Source organism: Bactrocera latifrons, unplaced genomic scaffold (assembly GCF_001853355.1).
Source record: "Bactrocera latifrons isolate USDA-ARS-PBARC rearing strain unplaced genomic scaffold, ASM185335v1 scaffold_98, whole genome shotgun sequence".
In the NCBI taxonomy this organism is placed as follows: domain Eukaryota; kingdom Metazoa; phylum Arthropoda; class Insecta; order Diptera; family Tephritidae; genus Bactrocera; species Bactrocera latifrons.
In genome coordinates, this window is record NW_017537689.1 from 157,289 (window position 1) to 185,143 (window position 27,855).

The window sequence follows — 27,855 nt, forward strand, 5'->3', positions numbered from 1 at the left end:
TTTACAATTTAGTCTATGTTTCATATTCGTTATTAATTCATTATTTGTAATTTATAATATATTTTAGTGCTTACAACTAATGAACGCACTTAAAATATTTAGTGACTAATTCAAGCTTGCATTTAAGTTTAATTACGCTATTTAATAACTTTGTAAATGTTTTGTTTTCTTGTGTTTTTTGTTGTGTGGTTACTATTTCTTATTTGTTTCCTTTTATTTAACGGTATTTTATTTGATTTTGTTATTCTTTAAAAATCTATAAAAAAAACAATATAGTAGACAAAGTAAAGCATTATGGTATATAAAAGAGGTAAATGATGTTGTACGAGTACCAAGTACAAAGCAGAAATTATATTATATTATTTRATTTTACTGTTAACAAAAAGTGCTGAATAAAGCAAAGTGAACTAAAAACATTAAGCTGAATAAATTTTCTGCATATATTATGCTCATATTTCTAGCAGTACATTACAAAATATAAATATATATAATATTTTCTGAATTCATTGCTACGCTGAATAGCTGAATTAAGAAAAACTAACCCATTTCTAAAACATACCTTGAAAAGTGACCCAAATGAAAACTATTTCAATTAACAATTGTAGTCTGAGTAGTTGAAATATGTGCTGAATTTGCTACAGCAAAACCTTATGTAAAACTTTTTGGCTGAATGTACTTTTAGTGATGTAAATTAATAAGAAAATGATTTTATGAAACTGCATATACGTTAAATGACAGAACTCAGACTCTGAGTAAATTAACTTTCACAATGTTTGTATGATGTTCAAGTTATTAAGAAAGCGCTGAATTCGGTTTAGCAATGCTAAATAGAAAGATAGTGTTGCTAAATTCACACTTTTACATATTTAACATGCGTTGCATACGTCTTAAGGCGCTGAATTTGTCTATACATGTGATAATGTATTGCTTAATTTGTTAAAGTTAACTGTAGCCACGCTTAGTTACTATTCTGACAATTCATCGTAATTTTAAACACATAGCACATAATGATAACTAACACACAACTTGTGTATAATCTAAAAGTATGCTGAATTAGATTTAAAAGAACTGAATAGAAAAACCATGTTTTTTACATGCGCTGAATAAATTTTAAGACGCTGAATTTGTCTACACATGTGGTCATGACTTGCTGAATTCGTTAAAGTTAACGTTAGCCACACATTAATTTAAAGGGAGCTGAATCAGATTTAATAGAACTAAATCGAAAAATCTTGTAGCTGAATTCACATCCCAGCATTTTTTACATGCGCTGAATAAATTTTAATACGCTGAATTTGTCTATATATGGGATAATGTTTTGTTAACTTAATTCGAATTAACGTTAGTTGCGCTGAATTACTATTCTGACAATAGACCGTAATTTAGAATATATTTACCATTTATTCTGCTATCAATCTATAGATAGAATTACTATAGAGCATAAGCTTGGCGTACTACGAATCAATATAGCCTTTGTACAAAGGTCGCTTGGATGCATTTGAACTTTGAATATGGCTTAGCACCGATTTTTGTTTTATTGTACACATCTTTATGTTCTTCAACTCAATAAATTACTTAAGAATACCTAAAAACTTAGCTTTACTTCTATATTTCTTATAAAAAAAACTAAAATTGTACGCACTAGACTGCCACCAATACAGAGGCCCCAAACAGACTCGAAAGGCTCGTCGAAAATTATCAATTTTAACAACAAATATTCTGATTCGTAACTTTTGAACCGTCGAATAATTAAACTTTATAAAAACGATAGAAAATAAATATTAAATAAGACTAAAATTACTTTACCCTAGGTCTTATATGTTGTAGTCCGAAGACCACAATTGCATACCTCAACTAACAATCTGCCCCAGAGGCATTTGCAAACGAAAGAAGACTATCGTGAATGTGTTGTTTGTAGTCCAATCGATGCAGCGCACAATCAGTTCGCATCGGATCAGATCTAAATATAGCTATGCTGTTCGCGCGCACTAATATTTGTATGTGTGTGATAAAGACGCCTCGTTTTGCCGAGTCCAATTCGTATTTCGGTGTATTCGCTTTGTTTTTTCACTTTTCGTAGTTCATGTATGCGTTCGTGCCTTAGTCAGAGTACCCTGACTGATACTTGGAGGTCCTGGTATTTGTATGACCGGCATAGCGCCAGTTAATTGCGGATTCGTATAAGCCACTGCACGCTCTTTCTCTGAATGAGCAAAGGATGAGAACGGCCGCAAACGTATATAAAGTACGGCTGATATGAGACAAGAGGTTACGAGTATACCAAGCAGTATAATCAAAGTGATCGCGAAACCAGGCGTTGTCATACAAATTAGACCATCTTCGCGTGCTGGGAAGACCATGGTTTGTGGTGTAGCCACGGTTGTGCCATTCGTCTGATCGTCAATGGCAAAGGTGAGATCACCCGAAGACACGACTTTAATGATACGATTGAGACCTACTTCCGGTTCGGAATCAACGGCACGTGTACGACGTTGCACACGTCGCTCGTCACGTCGCTTTCCGATGCCGCTGCTCACATGATAAGTGTCGACGTGCAATTGTGGTGGCGGTGGACCATATTGTGACTCTGGTCCGACTTGTAGATGATGCACCTCTTGCAGATTGGGGTCAGAACACTGGTCGGGGCATTGGTAACGACAGATTTGTATTGTGCACTGGAAGTGTACCTCCATAGAGTCCGGGAATTTGAATGCTTGGAAGTGTGCATAGGAGAGCACAGACGCTGATGCGCCGAAATTCTTAATTTTCGTAAAGCGCGACATTAATTTCGGCCTGGTGACACAACCACGTTGATCGACCAATTGTATGGGTGCACGTTTACCATCATGCGCCACACAATTGCGCACAAGCATATCGAATTTGGAATCATCATCCTTGATAGCCAACACCATAGTCATAGTTTGTCCAATCTTCACCAAGCCCGAAACCTCTGAGGCCCATGGTCCTTTACCCACTTGTATCTGCATCCAACAACCTACATTATCGCCAGCGAAATCTGCGCGTACCACATCTAACATATCTACGGGGAATGGCCGGAATGTCACGCTTTTCTCATACTGATCATGCCATGTGCAACGTAGCTTACGCGCTTGATCCCACACCTCCTGGACTTGCGGATCGTATTGTATGACAATAATATTCTCAAAGTAGGTGCCCGAACCAGATTCATGTCCATAACCATACAAACCATTCTCAGTATTTCCCGATGTACCGCACTCATGCAGCCCGATGTCAAAAGTGGCCGAAGTGCGTCCCAGTCCCGATGGCAAATGCACGCAATTCATATTACTATAGTGTCCTTTCGAGAAGACAATACCATAGAATGGTTTATCGAATTTCACAAATACTTTCATGCCATTCTTCTCGCACTTGACATCCAGTGAGATTATTTTCGGCATGTCCTGCACCGGCGACGACCAGATCTCGTTATTGCTTGACGCGCCAACGCTCAAATCGGGCAGTACTTGTTGCGCGTGCACTTGCTGTGGTGGCGGCCGTTGTGGTGGTAATGGCGGCGGTGGGCCTTGATAAGCCAACTGTGCGGGTGGTGGTGGTGGACCGAAAGGTTGYCCCAGACTGAGTGGAATGCTTTGATGATTGCCTAAAGCCGCAATTAGAAAAATATTTCAATACATTTTTTACTGAGAACATAATTGAACTTACTACGTGCTGGTCCTGGCCCAGGTTGTTGTTGTTGAATGTTATGCTGATAGAGCACCTTTGGTGGTTGTTGTGGCTCCGATTCCGATTCTAGCGCCACCTGATCGACCTCGTTGTCATGCTCGGAAATTTCCTCTGTACCACTGATGGCTTTGACTACGTCCACATCATCTGCAAGAGTGATCTGCAATGTTTCAGATAATAAAGAATCAGTTACATGGCTATTTGAAGACTTTTTAAGATATGAAATTAGAAAAAATTATATATTCAGATATATGTTTCTAGCTTCAATGCCTATAAAGGTTATTTAGAAATTCAGGTATTTCATTAGATCATTTAAATCTTTCAACAGTTTCAACCGTGTCTTAAAGTAAAATAATTCTACTATATGTATATAGAAAGAGGAATAAACCAAAGGGTGCCTAGTTCGGTCAATAAAGTACATGAGCTCTGACTTTCATTTTTGAGCTTTTAGTCTTGATTTCTTTCTATAACACTACTCGATGCTATTTTGTACGGTTCTCAACCCTTTGGTTTCACGAGGAGCGGGCTACTTTAACCTATAACAGAAAGCTTTAGAATCTACTGACTCCAATTTCGAGCGATCCCGATACTAGCGACTTATTTAGTATTATTTTCCAAAGGATCTCTATAGCATCTGAGAATAATTACCTTTACACATTCGAAGTTATTTTCTTGTACACGTCAAAATTTGGGGGAAAATAGGAAGTTATCTGTTAAATCTTACTCCTCTCGAAGCCATTCTCATCGCCCTTTGAACACACGTTCCCCAATTTCGGGCGATCTCGATGCCACCCGCTTGTTTAGTACTATTTTGAGAAAGATCTCAAAAACCCGTTAACTTATCTATACAGTTTTGAACCTTTGAGACTTACTATTTTCAACTAGTCGAGCATGTAAAGCACATACGATTTTACAAAAAATACCAATAGATCCATTATCCGCTTGCCATAACTGTTTTGTCTCTCTATTTACACCAATTGCTACAAACAGAACTTGTCAATGTCAAATCTAAATCAAATCAGATCAATCAACCATAAATATGCGTAAGCATTCACAATCAAGAGATCCGCAAAGCTCCAACGGATTTCAAATGTTCCAATTACCAAGTGCGCGTACTCACTGAAGACGCACCTAATTGCATAAGACCATAATGGGTTGCTCCAATCACACACTACGAAGCATAAATGTAGTATCAATTAACGGGAGTACTTCATATGTGTGACACGCAAGGAAAAAGTGCACCAATTTCGCTTTTCCCAACACAATCACTTCCAGCAAACGATGATGACACCTGTTCTTAGTAGACGCAGCAATGCCACTGAAACAGTGCCATAACGGGCCAAGTGATAGAATGAGTTCAAGGCTAGAAAACGTGTCAGTGGTTGGTGATATTTTTAGATAAAAAACGTGCCACGAAGCCATTTGCGCATAGATTATTCATATCTACATAGATATCTATGCATTTACAGCTATGACTTTCTGTGCAAATCTATTTCTGGCTTGGCTGCATACTTTTTAAGGTTTTGCTTTCCTTTTGTCTAGCTTTTGCTGTGCATTTTCTTTTATTGGTCATGGACTTGACGATTTTCCGTGCCGCAAAGTTGTTGGTAGAATTTCTTCTGCTTTAATGGTGACAATTCATCAGCAAGACAAACTAGTTGATGATACGTTATCGTCGGTTATTGTTGGTTATTGCTGATGAGCAGCAATCCATCATCATCAACAACCACCACCAACGATTGCATGCAACATATACTTATATGATATATATATGTATGCGTGTAGCTAGAGAAATGCATTTATAGCAATATGAGAGTATATTTGTACATATTTATATAGCAACTAAAATATCACCAAACCATATAAGGAATGAAGCTGCCGCACTTTTATAGAAAAAAGAGAAAAAAAAGATTAACTTTGCTTGCACTGATGCTATAATACCGTGCAGAAATATAGGAGCTTCCTTTCAAGTACTTGATTTGGTCATACAGTTTGTATGGCAGCTTTACGTTAAAGTCGTCCGATATCAACAATTTTTGCGGAGATTTTACTGTTGTATTGGTCAATAATACTTGCCAAATTTGATGAAGATATCTCATCAAATGAAAAAGTTTTCCTTAGAAGAACTTGATTCCGATCGTTCCGTTTGTATGGCAACTATATGTTATAGTCAGCAGTCATCAAAAAAATTGTTCGGAAACTATAGCATTGTATTGGGGTATCCTCTATGTCGAATTTTAGAAAAATATCTCGTCAAACAAAAAAGTTCTCCCAACAAGCCCTTAAATTTGTTGAATCAGTTTATATGACAACTTTATGTTATAGTGGTCCGATCGCGGCGGTTCTGACAAATAAACAGTATCTTGGGAAGAAAGGAACATGGGAAAATTTTCAGATTGATAACTCAAAAACTGTCAGACTATTTAGCATAATCAGTGAGACAGACGGACATTGCTAAATAGACCCCGGCCGTCGCGGTGATCATTAGTATATATGTATATTTTTTAGATCTTCAACTGTTCATTATTTTTCTTTGATTCCTTAAGGGTATAAAAATTAATCCAAAACATACATATATACTCATATAAGTCCATACAAAAGAGCATCACGGAATATGCCGATACTGTGGCAGGCGTGTAAGTAAGATGCGCAGACTAGCGGTATAAACTACCGGAGCTATCATGTTATGGATTTCTTTGCCGGCGCATGCGTGCACAAGTGCATACGCTCAAACACACACACACGGACACACTGACATACATTGCCAACAGGGAAAAGCGCCGTTTTACATGAATGGCTGCTGTGCCAGCAATCGTACAATTATACCGTTTGCAGCTTGTTTACTGCGAAAATCAAACAGACCCACACTTACACTTCACTTACATATATACATACATATGTATTCCTAAAGACGACATGAATTTCTTTACGCATGCGCGTTAAACACGACATCAACGCATCACTCGCGCATCGCACATAAACGCGACGCTGCACACATTCATTTGTTGCCGGATGGTCGGTACTAGGCTTATTTGGTTTTGGCAGTGAGTGTTCGATGGAAAATTAGATAGTTTGTCGAAGTGTTGTTGCTGTGTTGTTGAGTGCTTTCTATTGACAATAAAAAATACAGCAGACAACTTTGACAATGACAGCTACGAGCTACGTGCATACTTGTGCTACTAATACTTGTGCAAATACGCACGGCAAATATTGCAAAAACAGGCGCATGTGCATTTTTCTCAATGACAAATGAAAACGGAACTTTTAGAGGTTAGCTTTAGATGCCTAAAATGCGCATAGTACTTGAAATTTTAGCAACATGTAGGTCACAACTTGACTTGATGGGGGACATAAGAAGGTGAGGTGACTATTCCATTTTTAAAATCGATGATGGCATTTGTTGTTGGTTAGAAGGTTAGATTTTGTGATTGATTCCCCATCGAAACAATTACAGACAGCTTCAATAAACCTTCACATTTCGACGAAATATCTTAAACCATTACGAATCTTCTTGGCGATTAGCTTCGATACCAGTATGCTATGGTTGGCCACAGAAGTGAGAGCAAAAGCACTTCAAAATTCACAAAGCAAAATTGGCCGTTTTACAAACTACTACGACAGTGGTCATCGGCAAAATGTTTCACTTGCTCACAGAAGTCAATACAATCAACGGCTAGAAACTCTATAACTGCTTAGAGACGTACCTAAGGTAGGAAACTCACTAGACCTTTTGCTAAACATATTTATCTAGAACAAACTCGTGACGGTATCCTTGTAAATACTGAGGTTTCTGAAGCCTCAACGTCTTATATGTGGATCCAATCGATTTCGTATTTAGCAAGTATTCTTCACCTTTCTTATTGACGTTGACACCGTTTACGCGGTAATAGTATTGCTCAACTGAAGCTATAAATTGCTTTCCGAATTTCTGGCATTGTGTTGATTCTATCCTAAAGAACTGCGAGGGTTCTGTTCTAGTGTGAGTATTCTATATTCTGGGAAGGTGAAGTTTTAATCGGTTGTGCAATATGAGGCCAAGCGTCTTTACTATGGAATATTATTGCCTCGTGTCGCACCTTTCAGGTGCTCTTCGACAATCGCTCGCTTCAATTTGAGTAGTTATTGTCGGTAGACTTCCCCATAAATGTTTCCAGCCAATTTTTGAATATCATACATGGTTCTGATCCCGCCAAAAATAGAGTATAACTTTGGCGTTTTTCTGGTCAGGCACGTATCAAATAGAATTTGTGCATATAGGGTTTTCGTAATAAACCCATTTTTTATATCAGTCAAATTGCGTAAATAGGTTAGGTTAGGTTAGGTTAATCTGGATACCAGATGGAGTGCAGATACCAGATCCATGAGGAGTAGTCATCCTTTGCTTTTGATATTCTCTTCATTCATATGACAACCAAATTCCTAGATTTTGAATGTATCCGGCTACTTTGAAGCGTTTTAAAATAACCGACTATAGATTCTGCGAGCTCTTCTTGTTTTTGGCAAAACTTTTCACTGAGCAATGCTTTATGCTCCTCATCTTCAAACTCTTTCGGCCGCCCAAGCCTGTTGAAGCCCTCGCCCAAGTTAGTCTTGCAAGAGGTGTCTTCTATTTACAAGTTGTCACTAAATCTGGACTTTCTTTACTACCTAATACATCAAATATGGAGAATATATTTACACTTTTTTTGCAACATCCAATAGATACCGATTTTGTATTTTTTCAGAAAAATTTCTCAGATTATTGTCATCTTTCCGCATTCCTAAGGGAATCCTTACTAGATACTATCCAAAAGGCATTCATGTGCATAATGCATTGAACTGGGTGAACCAGATGCACCAGGTGCAGACTATAATTTAACTGGCCATGCGATGACAGTCCATGAAGTGATACCAAATTTGGGGGATATATTCCAGGCGGTAAACTACCACCTGCCGGTGAGGACAAATGTGGTGATGGATGCGGCGATTAGAATAGCTGTTGCTGTGACGACGGCTGTGAGCAACTACTGCTACACTGACTGTCCCGTACTGGGGTCGAACAAGATGATGCATCTATTGGGCTTTCCGATGGCGGGTATTTCATACCACCAGACTCTTGACTGCCGGTGAACCTTTATCCATATTTTCCACCACCACCATTTGAATCTTAACGCAGGCAAGGTGGAAACATCCTGCATCTTCTTTCTCCATTGTCCGTCCTTTGCAATACTGATTTAGAAACAGCGAACCAGGAGAAAAGCGTTTTGTCTATTTATAAGGGTCTTATGTTTTACTATATAGGAGTTTTAGGTAACACAACGGATTGGCGCTCTAAGCTGACCAAGTGTGGTCCCTCTAAGTATCGGCCACTTAACCGTTTAAATTTATCTCTCTCTAGCTAAGCATTTTGTGATAATTCACGTGCTCATGTTTTAAATTAATAATATATTTGGTTCAAATGTAAGTTCACCCAAAATTTCCTCAAATATTTAGCTGTTGTTTTTTCTTTTCACCAACTACCGTGTTCTCAGTTCAGTTCACTCCATGATTACCTTAGCTTGCCAAAGTCATAAATCAAGTTAGTATACAACAGCGATAACAACAACAACAAGTGATTAACCTTCGCGCAAAATCAAACAGAGAATGCAAATTAAAGTTCGACAACAACAACAAAAAATTATAATTTTCCAATTCGGTAGAAACTCATGGCAGCCTAACCGAATAGTTAACCGTATATTTTAGTGTTTCGTGTATTTCTTATTATTTTTCGGTAATGCGAAAACGAACTGTAATTACAAACAAGTCGCGAAGAAAAATTATCGTCAAGCAAGAAATCGACCTAGTTTCGGCAAACGAAAGTCAAGAAGCGCGGCCATGAAGAAGAAAAATAGTTTCGCATTTTTAATTGAATGAACAAAAATTTCGTTTCCAGTTCAGTTGAGCACCTTGTTGCCATTAACACACTAACAACAACCACTATGCATATATGTATGTGTGTGAGTGTGTGCGCAAGCGCACAAGTATTACGCTTTTATCACTTTTAACGACTCCACAAAAATGTTAATTAACTACAATTCAATGATGATTTCGGCGAAAACGCGCGGCAAATCCAATTGAATGAAAACAAAAACAACAGCAATAACACAACTAAGTACTCGTCGAGTGCAAAGTAGTCGAACGGCAATGCGGCAATAACAAACAGCGCTACCAAGTGAACCATGAGAATAAAAGCGCCTGCCGCCATAACAACTACAACAAAAATCAATCGAATTGTAATGAAAACGAAATGCCACACCACGCGCGCGCACCCGCGGCACTGACGGCGCGCCGCAGCCGACAAGGAAACGGCCTATTTGCAACCTGTTCGCCGCCACACAAAAATTCGCCCATTTAAACAACAAAAACAAAACGTTAAAAGAGATGAACAGCCGAAATGGAAAAATGCAAGCTTAGTGATTTTCGCACCGAAAGTCAAGGCGCTGGACGGCGCGTGTTGTGAATCTGGTGCGGTTGGCGCAGAGCGACTGCGCCACGCAGACTGGTCATTTGCTGATTGGATTGCTGAATGGGTCGGCGGCGCGTTGGGAAGCATGTGCTTATGCGTTTATTGCGTGCGCGTAAAACAACAAAACGCTGCATGTTGCTGCCGGCATGCTGAAATGGGGCAATTGCCTTTTTCTGTTATTGTTGCCAACGACGACCAGCAGGCGATTTCAACTTGCTGTGCAAAATGACAAAAAAAAAAACCTGGCTATTGCCTTAACAGCTTACTTGGCGGCGCTGAGCGCGTAATATTATGCATTGGTGCCGCTAGCTGGCAAAGAGTGTCGCCGCGTACGCGGATGCGTTGCATACATATAAGTGAGCAAGCAAGACACCTAAGCGCATGCGTAAAAAAATGCGTCTGTACAAGCGGCCAGTGTGGTAAAAACGCACAAATCTATGTAGAAAGGCTGTGCGCGCGCGAAAAAAAAATCAAGCTGAAAAACGCGCGTAGAAAGCAAAACAGTAGTAAAAATCGCCAATGAATGATCGACGCGCCGCAACGGAATTTAACATATAAATTTGGCATTTTAGAATCGCTTTGGGCGAACCTGTTCGCCATGGCCGCTTTTCACCTTCGCTAACGCTTGCAGACAGCGCCGCTTTTTCGCGCTATTTTTCTTTCATTTTTTTTTATTTTTACACAGAAAACTCAAACGCCTTTGCGGCAGGATTGCAATCTCAATGAGAAATGAGGAATTCGCTGCGGCGAAGATGTCTGCTGGCGCAGGTAGTACTAGTGGTGGTGATGCTGGTGGCGTACGTTGCCCAAATTGTCGCTTATGTTCGTACAATGTTGTACACTGGCATGCTTGTGGTTTCGTTTTCTATCCGCCTTGTGGCTTTGTGCACATTTTCGGCTGTGTCCATCATTGATTTTATTTGTGGCGGTGAAAGTTGTTTACTTTTCGCAGTTAGTTGCCTGATTTCAGGGAAATGATTGCTATCGCACTTTGTGTCTGTGTATGCCTATGATTACGCTTGTGCGGAAAAGGAAATTTCGATCCAGTTATGGAGGATAAAATGTCCCATAAATCATTGGGTTTGGATAGAATGAAATACTATACGAGTATGTTCGACTTTTAGCACTAACGGATTTGTACACTTTCTCAAACAATTCATATATTTATATTCCCATTACCACTACCAGAAACCCTTTAGTACATTTTACTTCGACGCAAAATCCTGGGTGGTATCTGAGAGTAGCTGCAGCGGCTGCTGAAGTTATAGTCAGTATGACAGCCCTTGACATCCAGGGTGACGAATTCGCACGAATAAAGAGCAGAGATAAGCAAAATCGTAATGTGACAGCAACGGTGGCAAACCTCAACCAAAGGACGGTGGATCTATAGATTGACACAGTACAACCTTTCGTAGATGGACTGATGACATGGTCTCCTTGATCCTTACCTAAAGTAGAAACGAGTGCCTCATAATCTATATACTTGAACAGATTCTATCATAACATGAGTCCGAACTCGCCGACATCTGCAGAGTACTCAGCAGACTCTAAGCATATATTCTTTTATTGCTTTTCAAGTTGAAGGAAATAACTTAAAAATAAACTCGGTGGTAACTTTACGTGGAAAAATTTGAGGGCACTTAAATCACGACACGTCAATCAAGACAAAACTGAGACATATAGAACAGATTAGGCGTCCGTTAGTCCAAACTATATAAGAAACTTAAATGTCTTATTAATCCCACGAAGTAATACTTAATCAGCTGGTTCCGACGGAGAGCCTTTCGATGCTTCCCCTACTAATCGATGCTTTGGTTGCAAAGATAATGGGCAAAACTTGGAGATACATACTTGTATACGTGTTTCATTGAAATGTGATTGAATATTTAGACACAAATGCCAAACATATCTGGCTGGTTGAACATTGGCATATTAAGACCCATTTGATGGTTTTGTTGAGGAACTAGATTCGAACCACAGAAACTGTGCAAGTCTCACGAAGGTAGAAAGATATTGTAAGAATAACAACTGATAAAACCTCCAACCACCCGATATGCTTTTTGGAATTATAACTTTTCTTCTGATGATGACTAAGAAAACTTTTGATGCTTGCAAGACACATCCTTTTAAGATAACTCAACCGGAGTGTAGGAGTAAACGGTTATCTTTGCGACCTTTCTCGCTTCCTCGCTGAATGGAACCTTACACTCTCTCCCCTAAATCCGCCACGACCATATTCACAAACTGGGCGAAGAAGTACAGACTTGACGTTAATATTGCAGTCGATGGTGTTAAAATTCCAATTGTCAAAAACCTTAAGATTTTAGGTGTGACATTCAAAGCCTGTGCTCCTTCACTCCTCACACGACTGGGATTTTTGCCAAAGTACACAGCCGTAACAGAATCCTCAAGTCACTAGCCGATATACAAGGCAATCGGCCGTCCGGTCCTTAATTACGCTGCACCAATATGGTCGACTGAATGTAGTGAAACGCCATGCCATAACAATGCACTCCGGACTCTAACGGGACTACTCTTCATATTTTCTATCAAACCTCTACATAGTAAGGCCTGTATGCTCCCAATTAATTAGCATAATGAACTCATCTCCAGGCAGTTTCTTTCGCGGCGTTTTAGCAGCACCAAGAGGTCCTTCCTCAACTACATTGACGACATAGCACAATCCGCCGACCAGATTTCGGACGCAACTAACTTCAGACATGCACTAACCACCATTCACAGTGTAGCCAACAACTTATCTGAACCTTACCACTCTAGCGGGGACTAGTTAACTGTAACAACAACAACAGCGGATAAAAATGTATAACAAACTTTCTTAATCGCATTTTAAAGTACTTTGACCCCCACAAGAACAGCTTAAAACCAAAAAAGCAAGTACAATATTCAGTAATATTCCCGATTCAGGAAAGGGTGGGTCTATAGAGAGACATAGTATTGTACGAAGTAATTCAAGAACGCTAGATAAACTGGATGGAATACGAAAAAAGGTTTGCGGTTTAAAACATACGGTTTCCCTTCCATTTGCTACAATAGATCATACTTGTAAAGATTTTGGTGTCTAAGAACCTATATCAGAACACCAAGCGAAAAAGCATTCTCCTTTTTTTTCACTAGGTATGCATTTTAAGCATAATTCTTAAGGCCTCCAAAGAATTGTCTTTTTTTATTTCAATATTACATATAAGTATAATTAAAAAAGACATAATCTTGAAGTACAATTATGCTTTCAAGACATTAACTGCAACAAATATCTGCATAAACATTTTAATATTTTAAAAGAAGTCAACTTGTGTTTTACCTTTCTGCTGAACTAAAGCAAATACAAAAAAATCAGCTCATAATTTCCCACACACCAACGCAGGGACCATATTCTGATGCAGCGAAATATTGCGCCTTTCCACCAATGTCACTCATACGCCAGCGCCTTGATGCGCTTATCAAGCATAGCATCGCATTGAAATGTGAAATGCACTCATTCCGCTTGAACTGCAACATTTAAACGCAAAGCGACAGCACGAGCAATAACAGCAACAACAGCAACGAGTTGAGGCGTGCAGAATTCGTGATGTATTTAACCGTTAAATCAGACATTTTGACATTTACCTGCAGCTTACATTACTGGCTGCTGGCGAAAAGCCCTTACACGACCAAAGGAACCGAAAGCCTGCTGCCGCTGCTGACATTGTCGCGCTTGCTGTTGTTACTTTTTAGTTGTTGCTCTTATTGCTTTCGTTGTTTTTGCTGTTGTCGTTTTTGTTGTTGTTGCTGTCGATTCCACGCAATTAAGGCAGATTTCACTTTTCATATTCATGCACCAAGCAGAAGGCAAAACGGCAACGCGCTGAAAGCGAAAATCTCACGAATGATGCGCTGAAGCTACAGACAACACATACACACATGTACATAGACAATACTCGTGCCTAGCAAACAATCAATAAGCACTCTTCCTTTCCATTGCCACGCTGACTTGTCGGCGAATTCGATACGCTCCTTTGCGTTCGCTCCAGCCCTGCCAGTTGCCGGTGCATATTTTGCGGCGTTGACTGGCTTTTGACCTCCCCACTCGACTCAAGTACCCACATACATACATACATACATACATGTGTGCCTAAAGTGCTTACCTCAATGCGCTGCGGAATTCTCTGGGCAGTGTCATTATTATTTTCGCTTTTCCTTAGCCAGCCATATTTTTGTAGCTGAAACTTGCTGTTGATGCAGGTCTCAAGCGCTAATACGTGAAGTGAAGAAGCACATATATTCGCAGGTTGCGCGGCTATGTGGCTGCCAAGTTGTCAGACAACGAAGGCGCTGCACTTAGCCACGCCGCACTGCAGCATTGTATCACGTTCTTGGCGCATTTTCATGCACTTTCTCCCGATTCTGGATACCACACACACACACACCGCGTTGGGCGCTCACACATACATTGGCTTTGTGGTGCCACAGAGACCACTGCAACCGCGGCCGTTGCCGTTGCCGTGGCCGCGTGTCATCTTCGATATGACTGACTTTCGGCACTTGGCCGTCTGCTGCGCTGGTTTGCTAACCTGCCTGGAATGTACTTGCTCACTCAGCGCTCAGGCTAAATATGCGCAGACAGTTTTTAGCTCGTTCTGCATTCCTGTTTTTTGCATTTCCATTTCTTTTTTTTTCCTATCCACATACATATTCATGCCATTTATTCAGAAATTTTTACCTTCTGCCGCGCTGCGCATTGGAGGTCAGCAGCGCACCACATTTTTGTGGCTGTGACTAGCTGGCGTTATCGTCATCAGAGTCATCATCATCATCAAAAATAGCACCAGCAACATCAACAGCAATGGCATCATCATTGTGATGGCCGCCATCATCATCTCCTCACACATAACCGTCTGTCAACTAAAAGCATAATGACGAAAACAACAAAAACACAAATCGCAAATCTTGTTGTTTTTCGCATTGAAGTTGCTACTGCCACCAACCAGCAGGAAGACACCGCACCAAACCAAACCAAAGCAGCCCAAGCTAACGACTTCAAATAACGCCAGCGCGCCGTCGCCTTGTCTGTGGTTTAGTTGCGCCGCTGCTGCTGTTACTGCCGCTGGCGGCGAACTGGTTGCATTGCGCTGCTTCACTTTTTTCAACATTTGAATATGCAAATCATTTGTTGGTTGATTATTTTTATCGTTTTGTTACGTCTTTGTTGTTGGTTTGTTGTTTGCAAGCACGAGCATTTCTCATCAATTTTTATTGACATCGCTTTTCCAGCATTTTTTCACTCTTGCTCTTCGACACAAATTTTCGGTTGTAATTTGTTTTTTTTTTTTTGATGTTTTTTTTTTGTTTTTGTTGGGTTGTTTGTTATTTTGGCTGCTTTCATTGCGCCAATTGTGAACAAATAACCTGTATATTGGCTGTATTAACCCGACTTGCAAATCTGGTAATAATAATGAACTTCAAAAATTACAGACGAACAAAATTCTTGGACAAACTGCCCGATATATGTATGCCGTATAAAGTCACCTGGTATCTTTATATTAGGTATATGGGGGCCAAGGGATGTATTGACTCGATTCAACCCATTTTTGATACACAAACAAACTACTATTAGGAAAGGATTTCTCTCTAAATCTGCCACATTCACCAATATTTTTGGTAAAAAGTCAACTATTGGCTCTGGGGTTCTAATATTCAATACCTGGAGGCTTGAACAGCTTTGGCTCGATTTACCCACCTATAAGACATAGTGTGGCGCATTATTCGTGCAAAATTTTATCCCGTTACAATAATTCCTTCTTGATTTGTACAATCTAAGGGAAACAGATGGAATTTAAAATTATGTTATATAGAATGTAGGTGTGATTGTAATCCGACCACGCCCATTTTCACACTGTAATATAAAAATGTCAGAGGTCCTCACCTAAAAGTAGGCGATGGACCCATGGTCAAATTTTACCTCGGCTCCCATAACTCCGTATTATAATATCATAACGGTGGCACCAATGGTGTAGCTTGCCATGCCGTTCTAATTTCATCACAAAGAACATCCACATTAGGGATATTTTTGGTGCATATGGCGCTTTTAATATCACCCAGAGATGTTCTATAGGGTTTAAGTCTGGGCTGGACGATTCCCACTCCAAAACATTCATAGAATTTTCATTAAAAAAATTTTTGTGTTAACTTAGGCGTATGCTTTGAATTGCTATCTTGCTTATAAAATGCAAATTTTTTTCTGATGGCATGACATTGTTTAGGATATGGACGTATTTCTCCTTGTTTATATATAAAATCCCCAAACCATGATTGATCCTCCACCATACGCAACTACGCGTGGAACATAGCGAGGATCAAATTATCGAATTATTGGACGGCAAAGATACATTCGAGCTATCAGGACCTAAGCGATTAATTTTTGTTAAATCGTTGCAAACGACATATCTCCATTGTATTGTTGTCTTAGACCAATAGGAGTTGACAAAGTCATTTAAACGAATTTTAGTCGAAAGTGGGTTCCTGCGTGCTGCCCGGTGCAGCCAAACGCCGGGCAATTGTTCTCTTGAATATTTTGGTGCAATATTGCAAATAGTTTTAAAATTCTGTATATGCTTAAGGACATTCAAAACTATTTTTCTTTTTTTGGTGCATTTGACCCTATTCGAAATTTCTTTGCACATCTTTCCAGCCCTGCGAAGGTTAAAAATTTAGCTGCGAAGGATAGGTGTACACCTCATTAAAAAACTGGAATAATGCATTTTAATATATTTTAAACCACAACTTTGAAACACATCCTTAGCAGAAATCAATAATATTGCTAATAAAAATTAGCACCCAAAGGAATTCTAATACTTTAAAAAACTGTGTCTAATTAGCTGTCGCACTTAATTCACCTTCTACATCGTAACGCATTTACTATTTGGTTAAAAATTAAAATAACTTTAACCTCACAACTGAGTTTAGTAGTAAATATATTAACACGTACAATGCAAGACTTTTAGGAATATAAATAAGGCTATATCAAATTTTTTTATCATTATACTCATCAGCCATCTATAAAAAAGTGAGCGTTTCTAATACTGTATATAATACTATATCTATATCGTTTAGTTATAGGTGATACGTACAATCATTAGCTGACAAAACTCTGTAGCAAGTGGTTGCAAGAGTATAATAAACATTGTATTTGGGTTGGTCTTTGGAACGGGTTTGGTCTTCTATCTTACCACCTATGCCACCCAATATGCGTTTTTCTCTACATATTAGGTAAGAAAACCTACAATAGACTATCAATCTCTTTCTCATTAGATTGCACCCTACAATTATACATATCTACTTATGTATTAAAATGGTTGTATAAAGTAATTATTAAGCTCTTATTATTCCCACGTTTATATAAACGAATTAAAAACTGTCACATTGCTGTAATATGAAAATTAAACACCTATGTAAGTCCAACTCGCTGCGCAATAGCTTTCAGCAAAAAATTTTCCCATCGAAAACACTTTCTCATACACTCACATTTCACTATATGTAAACGTTGGCAAGCCCACTGGTCGATGCTTTGACATGCATTCACCGCTAGGCGTAGTAAAATGACAGATTCACGAAAAAATTAACAATTTGACAATAAAAGCAATCACTTGGCAATACAATATTTTTTCATGCTCACCAATATTATTTACACCACAAATGGCATCAACGACATTAACATATATATGCACACATACATACACACATGTGCTGACTTCAAAGCTGTGCTGACAGTTAGATTGATTGAATGTCAATCCGCTTGACTGACTGCGCATGCCTGACTGACCAGCAAAGGTGGATATGATTACTGCCTGCATACTTTTTGCGTTTCGATTTATTTGATATTTGTTATTGTTTTTGCTTCGCACTTACCTGCAGTGAAAGGAAAACCATAACAGTCAATAAAATCTTTTTGATCCGCATCTTTCTCATTTTGTTGGCGTTTTTGTTGTGTTGCTACTGTTTGGGATTTCCTTTAGCTTCGTACGTGACTGTGTTGTGTCTCGTAGTTGTTGTTTTGTTATTGGTGTTGGTGTTGGTTATCGTCGATATATGATAGCTTTTATTGTCTGTTAACGTTTATATTGCTCTTTGTAGTTGCTGTTGTTACGGTGTTATACTGTTTGCAGCGTAAAAACTGTGAAAGAAAAATGAAAGTAAAAGAATATAAATAAAATGCTGGCAATCATCGATGGATATCTTTATTTCCCATAATTATGGGAACAAATTATTAGTCAGCGTTTTAATTGGCGTTTAATGGAGTGTTGTTGTTGCAAATGAATGACAATAATGCGCCAATTATAATTATATTATTGCAATTTGAAAAAAATTAGCGACATGAAAGTGATTACCAAAGAAAAGCCGCAGGATTTTATCAACTGGTTTATGGCAGTTCGTTTTATGGGTGTATCATGAACTCTTCTGCTACTGTAAATTTGTTGTGATTTTTACATGTATTTGACAGTATACGACATAGGAATTAACGATCGCTATTTCCAAAAGCGCCCAAAATAATCTATGCCACCATTTTTTTTTTTTGATCGCTTGCCTATCCCGTAGATTCTTCGCAGTTGATCTGCATGATTTACTCCACCCATGAATGAGTTGTAATCTTTATCGGCAATTGGACATTGAAAATGTATTTCCTGGCCTTTTCGATATCATCTCTTGACTGTAGTTTGCTCAGTGCAATTAAAATTAGACGCCAATAATATTGGTGTATTATCTTTCGATTTACAAACAATTACTCCATTCGTTGATAACCGTTTATCTCCTCTTTCCATTTGCCTGTCTAGCTTCACGCGTGAAGAAAATCCTTTTCAATTGTCTCTAATTGTTCCACATGTAAACACTTTCTGAGTTTAGAGAGACTCTAGAGTCTAACGGAAGTAAAATTATTATCAAAATACACATACTTGTTCTTGCCTCACTCATCTTCTGTGCGAGACAAAACCACTATCTCCCCGAGCCCAACGGTACTAACAAGTCTCCAAGAGAAAGTCGATTGTTACTGTCAGACAAACAAGAGATAGATATTTCTAGTTTTATTGCTGTTTTAATAATTCTTGAAACTAATATTTTCTTTTTGATTCGAAGAAAAATATTGAAAAAATTGCAGAAAATAATTTCAAGAAAACAACACTCTTAATTCGACTGCACTATAGCTAACGTCAACTTGCAATGAGCACATAGAGCAAAAATATAATGATTGTTCCGAAAAATTTAGTGATATACATATATTTTTTAAAATGTACTATAGAGTACCGTTAGCCCGCATTCGTTTATTCAGTTTATCAGAGCAAAACAATTGATTGTATTTTAAAGTACCGTCGGACGACAAGGGGTTAACAATTGAATTTTGGCTTGTTCTTAGATTTGTAGCTGCATTTGTTAAACTCGTTCAAGCACGCTGGTATTTCACTTTCATAAAACACTTTTATGAATAGGAAAAAGGATGGTAAACCTTTTGCTGTTCTATGAAATACTTCAAAAATTAAAAACTCATACAAATAGTTCCCTTAGACTAATATGAAACCAAATTTTTATTCAACTCAATAACGGTATGTTGAATTATTTAAATTTAAGTGTTTTCTGCGATAAAAATTGTATCCATTTAATAGTATTATTTGAAACTGATTCCGCTTGAATTCTTGGTAAAATAAATTGACCATCAGTTATACCCAAAAGCATGATATTATTTGATAAAATGCATTCAATGTTCATTAAACATTTAATAGGCAGTGAAATAAATATATCGTTTTGTAAGCATCTACGTCAATTGAAGAAAAATATGGTTAGGCAAGTAAGGAAGGGCTAAGTTCGGGTGTCACCGAACATTTTATACTCTCGCATGATAAAGTGATAATCGAGATTTCAGGCGTGGTTATAAACCGATTTCACCCATATTTGGTACATGTCATCAGGGTGTTAAGAAAATATTATATACCGAATTTCATTGAAATCGGTCGAGTACTTCCTGAGATATGGTTTTTGGTCCATAAGTGGGCGACGCCACGCCCAATTTTCAATTTATAAAAAAAGCCTGGATGCAGCTTCCTTCTGACATTTCTTCCGTAAAATTTAGTGTTTCTGACGTTTTTTGTTAGTCGGTTAACGCACTTTTAGTGATTTTCAACATAACCTTTGTATGGGAGGTGGGAGTGGTTATTGTCCGACTTCTTCCATTTTTGAACTGTATATGGAAATGCCTAAAAGAAACGACTCTATACAGTTTGGTTGACATAGCTATAGTAGTTTTCGAGATATGTATGTAAAAAGTTAGTAGGGGCCGGGGCCACGCCCACTTTTCCAAAAAAATTACGTCCAAATATGCCCCTCCCTAATGCGATCCTTTGTGCCAAATTTCATTTTAATATCTTTATTTACGGCTTAGTTATGACATTTTATAGGTTTTCGGTTTCCGCCATTTTGTGGGCGTGTCAGTGGGTCGATTTTGCCCATCTTCGAACTTAACCTTCTTATGGAGCCAAGAAATACGTGTACCAAGTTTCATCATGATATCTCAATTTTACTGAAGTTACAGCTTGCACGGACGGACGGACAGACAGACATCCGGATTTCAACTCTACTAGTCACCCTGATCACTTTGGTATATATAACCTTATATCTGACTCTTTTAGTTCTAGGACCTACAAACAACCGTTATGTGAACAAAACTATAATACTCTCTTTAGCAACTTTGTTGCGAGAGTATAAAAATATGCAATAGAAAGTTACGAGCAATTACCTTTAGCGGAAGTACTTAATTTAAAAGGTACAGGACACGTCTAGACCTAAGCCTCACACCCAATGTGACAACCAAACAAAGAGAGTTTTTGCAAATTAAAAAAAAAACTTCTTTATCAATTAGTTTAAAATCTTATACTCCGACAAAATAAAATCTTTCTAGAAGATTTTGTTCACGACACAGTCGAAAAAATCAAAAATTGACAAAATGGCGCCGTTGAAATCGTTTTCAATTTTATTCAATTTTATTCAATATGTCATTGTATGGAAAACTAATACAGAACAACCACATAAAATCAATAGTCATCGAGACATTTGTTTTCGATTAATCACTCAAGCAAATTTGAAGAATCTGCAGGATATTCCAATAAGAGTGATATGATTTCTTGAGTAAAAAATACAGAAACAACAATTGTTAAGGAAATCCAAATGCTTTTTATTTATTTTGAAGTGCAGTCGATACGATTTTTCATCTTCTTATTCAGGAACGCATTCGATGAATCCAACTTTCAAGTATTTTTCCACTAAATCAAGTCGTATGTATGTCATGAATAGCACATTCAATATTGACTTCTAAGGCTTTAAGACAGTTTGGATTATTGCTAAATATCGATGACTTAAACTAACCTCACAAGGGATAGTCTAATTGATGTTAAATTACAATTTCTTGGAGGCTCTTCAATGTCATTATTTTTTGAAATAATCGAAACTAAAAACTTTTATCGCAATAATTCGGCTGTTGCATGTGCTGTGTGGCACTTAGCAACGCCTTTTTGTAACTCGACGTTGTCAAGTTAACTTCTTCTGAAAGTGAACCTCATCGAAGAAGATTCTTAAAAACATAGTTATCATTTTCAAGTAGCTCCAAGGCAAAATCAGTCACCACGTTTACAATGGTGCGATGGCTTCAGTTCTTGAGTGAGAACCAATATATACAGATACAAGCCCAAGTCTTTTCTCAAAATCTGCCTGGTTGTGGTTTGAGAAAAGTCCCAGTTCTTGACAACGTCTTTTAATCGCTCAAATTGTGCTCTTCAACAACTCTTGCCTGAACGGCAGTAATATTTTCATGACTTCGAAAGGCTATTTGTCTTATTGGCACTCGAATATTAAGTAAGGAAAATGTACGTTCAATATTTTCAACAATTCGACGAAGCTGATGAAGCTAATTTAACTAGCGGCCACTCTATAGGCTGTAGCTCAAATATATTTGAAATATTAATTCACAATTTTAGAATGTTATTTTTAAAGGTATAGACTAATGAATATGTAGAAAATAATAATTTTTAAAAATTTCTGTCCTAAGGGTTTAGGGGTATCAGAATTTAAAAAAAAATATTTTTTTTTGCATTTTCGTTAAGTGTAATATCCGTTCCGATAATTAGTTTTTGAGTAACTCGGCAAATGACAAAGAGAGCTCGGGCACTTCAAAGCGCTAGTGCGAAACTTTAAACGAGTTTTTCTCAAAACTATGTTTTTGAACTGGTGGCAACTGTAACTCGAAAAACGCTCAGTAGATTTTAATGAAATTTAGAATACATAATAAACTCGGGCCTGATCGAAGGATTTTTATTTTTTCAAAAATTTCGATTTTTTAAGACCAAAAAATTTAGAAAAAAATTTCCTGAGGCCGCCATTTTCTCCAAGGACTTATGGTTGTCACCGCAAGTGGAACTTTGTGAACACAAACAACTATAACTTTGGAAATAATTTTTTTTATTTTTGAAATTTTCGTGACTTCAAGTCAAAACATTCTATAATAATGTCATATTACTACTTTTGTAAAACAACACGATTTAATAGCAAAAAAATACTGAAAATTCTCATTTTTTCGTGGGGTTAGGGGTAGTCTAACCCCTTAAAAAATTATTTGATGTATTATATACCTAATAATTACATATGTATATATAGATAAAATGTGAAGTAATGTTTCACACCAGCTTTCTATATAGATCTTCAGGCAAAAACTCTTCAAAATCCGATTAAAAAGTAATTTTCCCAGGCACTTTTAAACGCATTGAAAAAGTCTGTTCAAAATTAGACAAAACTTCCAAACAGCAAACCACAAATAAAAATCATATACAAAACAGCCGTCAAGCAAAGCAACTGTTGACCGCAAAATTTCGTTCAAAGCTATTTTAAGCTCCTGCAATAAAAGTGTAAGTGCAAAAGTCACTTTCCTCAGTGCAGCAGCAGCAAAAAAGAAGCATAAAATAATAATAACAAGCGAGACAACAGTTAGAAATTACACACATTCGCGCCCACTTAACGCACACTTTCCACACACTTGCCGCGCCAAATACGCCACTAAAGCGCACTAATACGCCGATGATTGAATAAAAATCGCCTATTGTTTGCTTACAATAACACAGCGCTGATGAATGGCGGTCTATAATTCGAAAAGATCGCCAGCAACCGAAGCTGGCGAGATAAATGGCGGAAAGAAGTGATATAAGTAGCGCATAAGAGGCAACAATTTCGCGCGCACACACAATTCTATTGAAAGTGAAAACGCGTGTGAATGCGCGAATGATGGCGAAAAAGTGAGATCGTTTTCAGCACACTACAACTACCGTTAACCGAGTGTAATACAAACATACGAGCAATGCGAGGAGCGTAAAGAAATGCGCAAACCGCGCTTCTGCTTGGCGGCGCAGCACTCATCACTCACCGTTGGCTAACTGACCGCCTTCATTGCCGCACGAAAATTCTTGTTCGGGCACGCGCGATCGTGCTTTTTTGTGAAGCGCTGCGCAAGTGAATGAAAGACCATGCCAATATCAAAAACAACACCACAAAGTGTATGCGCTGATGATGGCGGTCGTAAAAAATATGAAAATCTTTGTGGTGTGCTGTGGTGGGTGCGCGTCAGAGCCAAACGCTCACAGGTGTGTGTGAATTGGTGAAATAGAAAATCTTTATAACTCAGTGTTTGATCATAATTAACAATGCGTTGTGTGCGCGTGTGCAGCCGCCAACAACAACAACTGCTGCATTATTTGAGTGCTTAGTTTAGAAATTCCGTTGCGCCGCAAAGGCTCTCAAGAGAAAAGTGTTAATTGGYCTTTAATATATGCAGACGCTAATAAATAAATATGTACTTACGAAGCGTGTGTGTACACAGGTAAATGTGTGCACAATGAAAAGTGGGTCAAAATGCTTCACAACTGTTTGTATAAGTATTGGAAAATAACCAAGAACGCAGCGCAGTCATAAAACTATTAAAGCTCAATTGCGCGCAGAGAAAGGAAAAGTGTTAACAAGCAACTAATCAGCATTAAGTGTTATTAAGCAAATTGCTTAATAGCAACAACAAGAGTGCAGTTAAAATTTGTAATAAAAAAGTCGATAAAACGTTTTGTAATAAAAGTTAATGGATATGTCACCCACAAACAACCAAACACAACAAAAATACAAAAGACTTAAACAACGAACCCAATGGAAAATATTTCCTTAAGGAGGGAGCCGGATTTAGAGGCTTCCAAATTTTTGGGAAAAAAAGAAAGAATTGGTTAAAGCGAAATTTGTAGGGTTTTTAGTTATATATTTAAACATATTGAACATATATTTAAAAAATATTTCGTTTAGCTAAAAGCTTAACTTAGAACTAAGTCGAAGGAAAAAAACTGAAAATTGTATTTTTGGCAGACATTTTTACAAAAAACTTAAAATTTTAGTAAATATTTCGCGACATTTTTTTTTAAATTTTTTTAAAAAGGCTTTCAAAAACATAGTTAAAAAAACGCGTTTAAAGGCGACGCATTTGGCCTAACTAGCTTCGAGCGCACAAGTCCTAAGGCTGTATCTGCGAAACTGTTATTCGGATCAACTTGAAAATTTGGGACAATATTCTGGAGGTGTTGTAGAATTTAACAAAAAATTTGCAAGTTCGTAAAACTAAATATACAAATACCAAAACGACCAAATTTCCAGGAAATCGACAGTATATATTGCTTTAGAAACTACCACAGTGCAGTTTTATGCTATTCAAGCGCCAAAACTATGGTCGCTTTACGTTGAAAATTGTCTTTAAGTTAGGCTAAGTCAGCAAGCACATGACGACAAATTACCCCATAACAGCGATATATATAAGTAGACCCTTAAAAGGTCTTATTTGTCCAAGCAAATCGAACCAAATAAAGCAAATTAATATTAATGGAAAATATGTTTCGTTTCCTCTAACTTCTTTCAGTAGGGTTATTTGAAAAGTAAAGTATTCGGCATCAATTATTAGTCTACTGACGAGCTTAAAGCGTCGCTTCAAAGAGAAACCTAGCAAAAGCAGTCCATTTTGCTGTGTACACATAATTAATGTTATATTAAAATAAAAGTAGTAAAATTTTGAAAATTAAAATTAAAGGTACAATCGCGTAAGTGGTGTCTACGTCAATAAAGAAGAAGTTGTTAAATTTTTTTAAATTTTCCTACGAAGATAGAAGCTGCTGCATCTATATTTTCTGGTAGTTACGAATTTTAGAATCTATCTATCTATCCTCAAAAGACGCAAACTGTTAGTTAGTTTTAATAGACATTGTTGAGGTAATTACAGATTATGTCAAATCAAGTTTCAAAGCGTTTGCAATTCAAATCTTTTTGAAAACATAATAGAATTCGTATGAATAATTTACATTTAAAGTTGAGGTCTTCAACCTGGTTGCAGAATGATTAGCAAATAAAGAGGGATGTGATAATTTCAATCTCTAAACAACCCAATCATCTAAAACAGAAGAGGATTTTTCTTTTCAGTATGTTTCGAATATTGAAAATAATATTTTAAAGTTGCTTCAGTTGGAGTTTTTACTTTTAAAAAGGGAATATTGAATGGTATTTAAAAAAAAGTGGTATGAGAAGTGGGATTGGTATCGACAATATTGAATAGGTTGTTATAATTCAGCTTTATTACCTTTTGGCTATTGTGCTCACAATTCTTACTATCCTTCATTTTATAATGCACATAACGAAGTTTGTAACACATACAGTGAAATGTCGAAAACTCTAGAATGTAGATTGTGTCAAAAAAGTACCCGGAAATTGTAAATAACACGCAAAATATTGGGATCTTCAGCCCTTTCAACGAATTTTGTTTACCTCTTCGATCAACTGAAACCATGTTCCGCGGAGCGACAATTTCAGTTTGGGGAACAAGAAAATGTAACACGAAGCCAAATCGGTAGTTAATCGCTGCTATTCATTACGTTTTTGGCTTTAAATTCGGTCACATTGTGACTCGATGCAATTGGGCTTTATTATCGTGTAAAATTCATTAATTGTTATTTTACAAATGTAGCCGTTTTTGAGGGTTGTTCTCACGCAAACTCTTCAATACATCTAAATAGAACTTCTTATTGACCGTCTATTCCATTCCTCCGGAACCAATTTATGCTACACCAACCCACGAGTATGAATAAGAACATGGAGATTTTTGAGCGGCTTTGGCTTGTTTTTTTTTTTTTTTTTTTTGTTTTGGTTCAGCTCGTTTTTTTCCTCCAATTCTATGTCTTATCTACAGTTATAATGCGTTCCAATGAATATGCGATCGGATTTTACACGATCAAGCATGTCCTAAGATACCTGTTTATAAACCTCTTTTTGAAGAAAATTCATCTGTATCGGGACGAGTCGAGCAAGAACGCGTTTCATACCAAAAATATCCACCAACATCATGCGAACGAACTCGGGAGAGATGTCGATGCTCTCTTGCCATCTCCTTAACACTTGCCTTACGATTTTCAAGCACCACATCCTTCACTTTTTTAATATTTTCATCAGTTAAAAAGGTCGGAGGTCGTCCAGAACGGGGCATGTCTTCAACGATCTCTCGACCGTCTTTGATGGCTTTGTACCACTCGCAGGCTTGTGTTTTAGAATCACCGTAAGCCTTGTCCAACATTCACAATAATTCCGCACACGAAATTTGGTTAGAAATACAAAATTTTGACAAAATCTTTGTTCGTTTGCTGTAAACAAACTAGTTGACAGATCGTGCTTATATTTGACATAGTAATTAAGGAGCGTCCTACCAACTTAGCAAAGATTTTTAAAATATTACCCTGGAAATTTAAGTACAATTTTCTGGTGATTTTTTGACACAATGCGTTGCTTCCATAGAAACTGAACAAAATATTTGTTTAGCAAAACTTGTTTATTTGATATTTTCACGAAATTTAGCAAAGATTATTTCCCAAACTATATACATATGTAGCTCTACAATTTATGAAACATTTTTCACATCGCACTGTTAAGTCATACGAACTGTGGACAATCATATTCAATTTATAGTTTTTCTAGTTCAAGTTTTTGAAAAAATTTTTATGTAATTAAATAAAGTGCTCAAAAATTCAAAACCTAATGTGTAACCTATCCTTAACAAGTAAAGTTTTTGCTAGCTCGGTAGAAATTTCAAATATCACAACAACAACAACAAACTTCAAAACTCAATCAATTAAATAACAATAAATGCTTGAACGATCGTTTTCAGTTAAATGGTGACATTTTCACTTCTTTTACGAGGTGCTAATGTAATTGAAACATAAACCAATCGAAGATATCACTAAATGCTTCACGTTCGACATGCAGACGCAACTCATTTACTCTTCAATATTTATATAAGATTAAGTACAAACAGAGGCACGTCAGCGCATAAAATAATAGAAAAAAAAATTGAGAAAAAATATAAAATAAAAAGCAGAAAAATCAGTGACAGCGTGAAAACGCGCAAAGGCAGGCAAAATCAATGAATGAAATGGAAAGAAACTTAAGCTGAGAGCATTGCACTTAAGCGCATTTCGATTACAATAATTAAATGCTGATACGTGCAGTTAGTGTTGAAATATATGTGTGTGTGTGTACTTATAGACAAATTGTTAGTTGTTGTTGCTGCTGGGCTGTTG

At 37.5% G+C, this 27,855-nt stretch overlaps 1 protein-coding gene across 1 annotated transcript in view; it reads right to left on the minus strand.

Annotated features, from left to right (window-relative positions):
* Nucleotides 1–27,855, minus strand: part of LOC108977963 — a 33,677-nt gene continuing 5,822 nt past the window's right edge. Inside the window, exons 2-4 of the mRNA XM_018947971.1 lie at nt 18,092–18,356; nt 3,685–3,865; nt 1–3,622 (exon numbers count right to left, since the gene is read on the minus strand). Coding sequence (XP_018803516.1) covers nt 2,082–3,622; nt 3,685–3,865; nt 18,092–18,151 — 1,782 coding nt within the window. The 5' untranslated portion in view covers nt 18,152–18,356 and the 3' untranslated portion in view covers nt 1–2,081. The remainder of the gene's footprint in view (nt 3,623–3,684; nt 3,866–18,091; nt 18,357–27,855) is intronic.